At 44.8% G+C, this 6,086-nt stretch overlaps 1 protein-coding gene across 1 annotated transcript; it reads left to right on the top strand.

Moving 5' to 3' along the window:
• The first annotated feature begins 980 nt into the window (after positions 1-980).
• Positions 981-4,419, top strand: cstpp1 (centriolar satellite-associated tubulin polyglutamylase complex regulator 1). Its single transcript, XM_084554488.1, has 9 exons — positions 981-1,256; positions 1,348-1,450; positions 1,715-1,845; positions 2,050-2,134; positions 2,514-2,599; positions 2,722-2,920; positions 3,002-3,111; positions 3,374-3,437; positions 3,615-4,419. The coding sequence occupies exons 1-9, from the start codon at positions 1,214-1,216 to the stop codon at positions 3,781-3,783; spliced, it is 990 nt and encodes a 329-aa protein (XP_084410614.1). The 5' UTR covers positions 981-1,213; the 3' UTR covers positions 3,784-4,419.
• Positions 4,420-6,086: the final 1,667 nt, after the last annotated feature.

Here is a 6,086-nt window from a genome sequence, read left to right as displayed (position 1 = left end):
TCCGGTGCAAAATAAAACCGACAGCTTCACCGTTTCCCGTCTAATAAAGAGCATCGAATAAACTCATAGATGTGGTGTATTCGTGATGTTTTTTAATGAATCAATGTTGTGGAGTACAGATTCAGTTATGTGTGCGTCTATCTGTGAAGGTTGTGCGTATTGCGCTCTTATTTTACATTCAAATGACAGCCCACTTCCGGTCTGGTCACTGCTTAATGTGTTCAACTTGTTGCAACTTTTTGAAATGGCTCCAAGGGCGGAGAGACAGAGGAGGGGCGGAGACCGGGGCACCACCCCGACTACATCGCTCCTGTGTTCGGTCACAGACTTTAGATTGAGTCGGTCTCCGTGGAGGAAGTCCTTCACACCGAGTAACGACAACAAACACATTATTACGCGGTCACAGCGAACACCGTCACATTCTATTCTTTAGCGATTCATCTAATGGGCTTCCTTGCGTGTCACCAAACGAAGCCACTGATTGGCTGCATTTGAAATACGCCCCGCCCCGAAGAAACAAATTTTCTCTGCTGATTGGTCCGTCACGTGCATTGCTCATCATTTGAAGAGATTTGATTGGTTGTTCGTAGTAAACCCCTCCCTGTCGCTAAGTTGGTCAAACCGATATTTGATTTTATACGTTCAATTTATATATTTTGCAACTTATAACATGTTTTTAATATATATATTATAATTATAGTAGTCTCTAAATAGATTCTTCTATTATATTATATATGACATGTTATACATTTATACATTGTTATTATTCATTCATTCATCTTCTGTAACCGCTTATTCCTGTGAAGGGTCGCGGGGTCTACATTATTATTATTATTACTCAAAATGCATGTGATACCTGCCACCATTACTGGCTCTTGTGTGTGTGTGTGTGTGTGTGTATACACACCGTTATATTGTTTTATTCTATCTATCTATCTATCATATTTTATTTTATTTGATTTATTAAGACAAAGGAGGAACCTTTGTGATCTGTGTTTTTCGGGGATCTTATTGATTGTAACTCACAACATCCGGTCGTTTCCATGGAAGCCGACGCCCACCTACGGCAGATAGCTAACATGACAGCCAGGACAACCCCAGAAACTAAATGATTACTCACTAAATGTTTACATGGACTAACTTTATAACTTTATAACTTTATTAATGTCACAGCGACACATTTGTTGAGTTTGTTATCGATCGTTTCATCAGAATGAACCGTTTTAATTCCACCGTCTCCGCTGAGGAGTACCTCGGTAGGTCCCGTGTTGTTAGCTCAGTTAGCGTCGGTTAGCCCTTGAGCTAACGGTGTGTCTGTGTTTGTGTCTCTGTTTGTTTGTGACCCAGCGGACAGTAACGTGTTGTTCTACCTGAGCGACGCCGTGACTCAGCTGCTGGAGCATAAAGAGGAATACACGCAGTTCGGGGTCGTCAGATACTTCGCTGAATAGTACGTTGTCTCCCACAGGCTAGCTAGCTAGCTAACGAGCAAGCTAACTAGCTTTAGCTGCATAGTCTGGAAACACAGACTCTGCAGGTTTTAACATATTTAAATGGAATTGTTTCTCGAATATATGTAGAACGCACTGGATTAATGGATTCATTCCAGTCAGCTGGTTGTCAGCTTCTCTGGGGAACCGTGAGACTGGAACCAACAGTTTTCTTTAGTCAAACCTTCCATCCAGCGTCTGACTCCAGCTGTGTGTGTTTGTAGCTTCAGCAGCGTGAAGAACAGCAACCACGTCCTCTTCAGGGAGTTCAACTACATCAGAGCCACTCCTCATAACAGAGCCTCCTTCATCAGAGTCTTCTGGAGATGCTTCAGGCAGATCGGCAAGAGTGGAGGTGAGCCACAGACTAGAGGAACTGATCATCTGTGTTCTGGTCTGAATATGTCAGAAAATAGATCAAAAGTCCTCCTCAAGATATCTAAAGTATTATTATTATAGTAAACTAGTGAATGTTCACATTTGAGGAGGTGGACGTGAACGGAAGTGACTGAAAACGATTAATAATCAAAGTGTTGTGTGATTTGTTCCCTGAGTGCAGACCTGCTGTCCACGCTGGAGTACAGGTCTCTGCTGCAGCTGCTGTGTCCAGACTTCCCTGTGGAGACGGTGCAGAGTGCAGCCAGGTCAGCAGCAGGAGGACAGGTTCATTAGAAATGATTTCAGGACAAGATGGAAGAAGAAAGATTAAGATTAAAACCAAACATGATTAAAACTAGGACAGGGCGTCACTACCGACCTCCTGGTTTGATTCTTATAGAGATATGTTAATTTACAAACGCATGGTTCCAGAGGTTTGTGGCGTCTCCTCCATCTTCTCCCTCTAGTTTCTTTCACGTGTCTTAGTCTAACTCTCCTCTGTCAGCTTTAATAAAGACTTCAACACGTTTCTTAAGAAAATGATAAGAAACAAAACTAATGAAGGAGAAATCAGTGAAGTGTTGAGAATGACCCTGAAACCCTGTCAGCGTGTAGATGACGTCTCTTTCTTCTCTGCTTCTGTAGAATCGTTCTGATGGACGACGCCATCGACTGTCTCATGTCTTTCTCTGACTTCCTCTACGCCTTCCAGCTGCAGTTCTACTACCAAGGTACAAATACACTGAAAACCATCTGATCTGATCTTGTGATGTCTTTCCTCATCTCGTGGATAAAATCTAAAATGAGAGGCCGATGAAGCCCCTGATCAGGTCACTTCCTGTTGGCTCTGCAGAGTTCCTGGACAGCGTGCTGATGATCTACCAGGATCTGTTGGCGGGGAAGAGTCCCAACACCGTCATCGTCCCCACGTCCACCTCCATCGAGCAGCTCCCCTCGGTGGCGGCAGAGAACGACAAGGAGGAGCAGGACGGAGTGGAGGCGTCCACGCTGGCTCAGTGTTTAGACGCCCTGTGTGACCGCTTCAAACACAGGTAGACGTCCTCTGGACTCATTAATGACTCGTCAATGTTAATTAATATTCATGAGTCATTAATGAGTCAGTCTGTGTGCAGCCACCCTCCCAGGTCGTGTATGAAGGACGTCCTGGAGCAGACGGACAGAGTGTCCTACTACGGCTTCCTCATGAGTCTGACCAAACACGACACCATCAACCAAACTATAGGTCAGTTCTACACATTAACATCTCCTCCATCATCTCCTCCATCATCTCCTCCATCATCTCCTCCATCTCCTCCTCCATCTCCTCCTCCTTTAACAGCAGAAGGAATCATGGGACCAGGACACACACCTCAACAAGTCATAAAACTTTGAACAACAGGTTCATCTCTTCCTCTTCCTCTTCCTCTGCAGCTCGTCTCTCAGCCGTCATAGCGTCGGTTTGTTGGTTTGACACTAATGAATCCTGTTTGTCTCTGCTGCTGCAGGAGCGTTGCCCAGTAAGGCTGAGCTACTCGTTGACCCAGAGATGGACCAGGAGCTGGACAAACTGTGAGGACACAAACATTATTCTCTTTATTCATAGCGTGCTAGCAGGGTTAGCATTTAAAGCTAACTGATCTCATGAACGAGGAAGCTTCTTGTTAAAGTTCACAGACAGATAAACCCAGAGCTCCTGACCTCAGAGCCGACGCTCCAGGTTCTTACTTCCTGATTCTCTCCGTCCAGAATCGCTCAGATCTCCGTGAGCCCCGGCAGCAACAGCAGCGGCAGCGCGGTGGGGGGGCTGAAGGAGGTGCAGAGGAAGGCCTCCCCCAGGAGGAACATCCACCACAGGAGGAGGATGGAGGTGGAGAGTGACGGCTCCACAGAAGAGACCGACTCCTCTGAGAACTGACCTCTGACCTCTGACCTCTGACCGCTCCACCATTACTCACGTCCGTCTAAACGTCGCCGTCAGAAAAACGACCTCCTGACGCAAGAAGTAAACCTGTCTGGACAGCATGGCTTTAAGTTCCCAGAATGCCTTGTGTGCTGCACGGCATTCTGGGAACTTAAAGCCATGCTGGTGCTTCTGTTTCTGTTTATTTTGTTCAGAAGAGTTTTGTTGTAAATTTGTTTATTTTCTTGTAAAAAGATTTAAAGGCTGATTTATTTATTTATTTATTTATTAATTATTCCTCATCCATTAATCATGGTAACTAATAATTAGGAATCATTTAGAGCTGCTTGATGCATCATTTAATAACATGACAGACTCTGACGGCGTCTCAAACGTCCTCTGACATTAACACTGTATGAAGACAGCTGATCAATGATGTGACTCACACTGTGAACAATAAAGATGGAACTGTGAAACTGTTGGTGTCTAATAAAGATGGAGGAGGAGTTGAATGAATCAGCTGATCTTATGTTGATGTTCTAACGTCTGAACGATGAACACATGGTGATCAGCAGCTGTATATGGTCACTGAGCTCAGTCCTTACTGGAGTCTGAATTATTCACTGATTATTTCAAAGATTCTAATCTACATTCATTTATTCCATATTAGTGGAGTTTTTAGATATTTCTCTGATGTTTCTGTTCAACCTGATGTTGCAGAGGTTCTCTTGGTGATTATTATCATCACCTATAGGATATAGATTCACCAGCTCACACACACACACACACCTTCTTCCATTCTTTAATAAGCTGACAGATAACCTGTAATCTGGTTGTAAACATGATTTATTGACAGGAAACGACCTCCATCAGCTTCAGTCTGTGCAGCTCGTCTTCATTTTACAACACTGATATCATGCTCTGTTACACCCGGGGTTTAGTCAGACCGACGGCATACCATAATAACTCCTATACAAACATACATACATACAGGATCTATACAGGGGATATCTATACTGATGACTTATGTACAGCAGAGTCCTGGCTGTTATAGAGGTGGAACACATAGAAAGGACACTTCCTGGTGGAGCAGACTGGTGGCAGTGCACCTCCAACGGGGACAGACCGACCAATCAGAGCTCCCCGTCTGTTCCTACCTGAGTGATGTCATCTGGAGGGAGGAGTCAAGAGTAAACAAACAAGTGGGAGATGGAGCTGACCTGTCCTTCAATCTGTCTTTATCGTTGCCATGGTTACAGGCTCTGTGATGCTATTGGTCAACGCCACAAACACGTGTCTCCACCTGGTCTTCATATAAATGTGTCTCCACATGTGTCCCCAGCCAGCACTTGAGATCTGATCTCAGTTTGTGTGTCTGTAAATCAGCAGCGCCATCATGTGGTCAGTAGAATATTGTAGCAGCTGCTGTCTCTAATGGATCTCTACCTACCACTGGATCAGAACCATCAACAGCTGCTGGTTGACTTGGAGACATGATCCAGATGTTGGAACAAGATGGAAAGACTCTCACATGTTAAGATCTGATTTATTTTAGAGACAAAGACTCAGATTAGACCTGAACCCTGGAAGCTTCATCCTCAGAGGAACCAGGTCTCTGGTCTTTAATGTGACCCAGGACTCATTGTGTGTTCACACTACCAAAGGAAGGAGGCCACATGTGTCCCAGACCACCTCCACATGTGGACTGACACCAGATCAGTGTTCACACCTGGACTCTAGAGACCAGATCAGTCTAATAATCAGGTCTGAGTTTAGTTTGGACGACCATGTGGTTAATTACTGATGTGATCATGTTGATTATTTCTCATCAGAGACCTGGTTCCTCTGAGGATGAAGCTTCCAGGGTTCAGGTCTAATCTGAGTCTTTGTCTCTAAAATAAATCAGATCTTAGCATGTGAGAGTCTTTCCATCTGGTTCCAACATCTGGATCATGTCTCCAAGTCAACCAGCAGCTGTTGATGGTTCTGATCCAGCGGTAGGTAGAGATCCATTAGAGACAGCAGCTGGTACCACATGATGATCTCCATCTTTGACGCCTCACAACCTCCACAACAAATCTGAGACCCAGTTTCAATCCGTCAGCTCCTCCTTCCTGATGACATCACACAGGTAGTGAAAGACGAGCTGAGCTCTGATTGGTCGACAGTTTGTGACTCTTTAGTCACCTGATCCAGCTCTGAAGCTCTCCATCAAAGGCTCCAGTGAACTTCTTTAAATCATCTGACTGCACACTGAGCAATGAAGAGTCATGAGCAAAGATGGCTGCCGTTTCCATGGCAACGATCAGTATGCGCAC

The sequence above is a fragment of the Chelon labrosus genome, assembly GCF_963514085.1.
Source record: "Chelon labrosus genome assembly, chromosome: 11".
In the NCBI taxonomy this organism is placed as follows: Eukaryota; Metazoa; Chordata; class Actinopteri; order Mugiliformes; family Mugilidae; genus Chelon; species Chelon labrosus.
This window is presented reverse-complemented; position numbering and strand designations above follow the sequence as displayed.

Bases quoted from the DNA above. Each gene is read 5' to 3' on its own strand.
- cstpp1 (XM_084554488.1), top strand. From the start codon at position 1,214: ATGAACCGTTTTAATTCCACCGTCTCCGCTGAGGAGTACCTCG. The intron at 2,600-2,721 runs GTACAAATACAC...TTGGCTCTGCAG, and splicing joins GCTGCAGTTCTACTACCAAG to AGTTCCTGGACAGCGTGCTG. The intron at 3,112-3,373 runs GTCAGTTCTACA...CTGCTGCTGCAG, and splicing joins CACCATCAACCAAACTATAG to GAGCGTTGCCCAGTAAGGCT.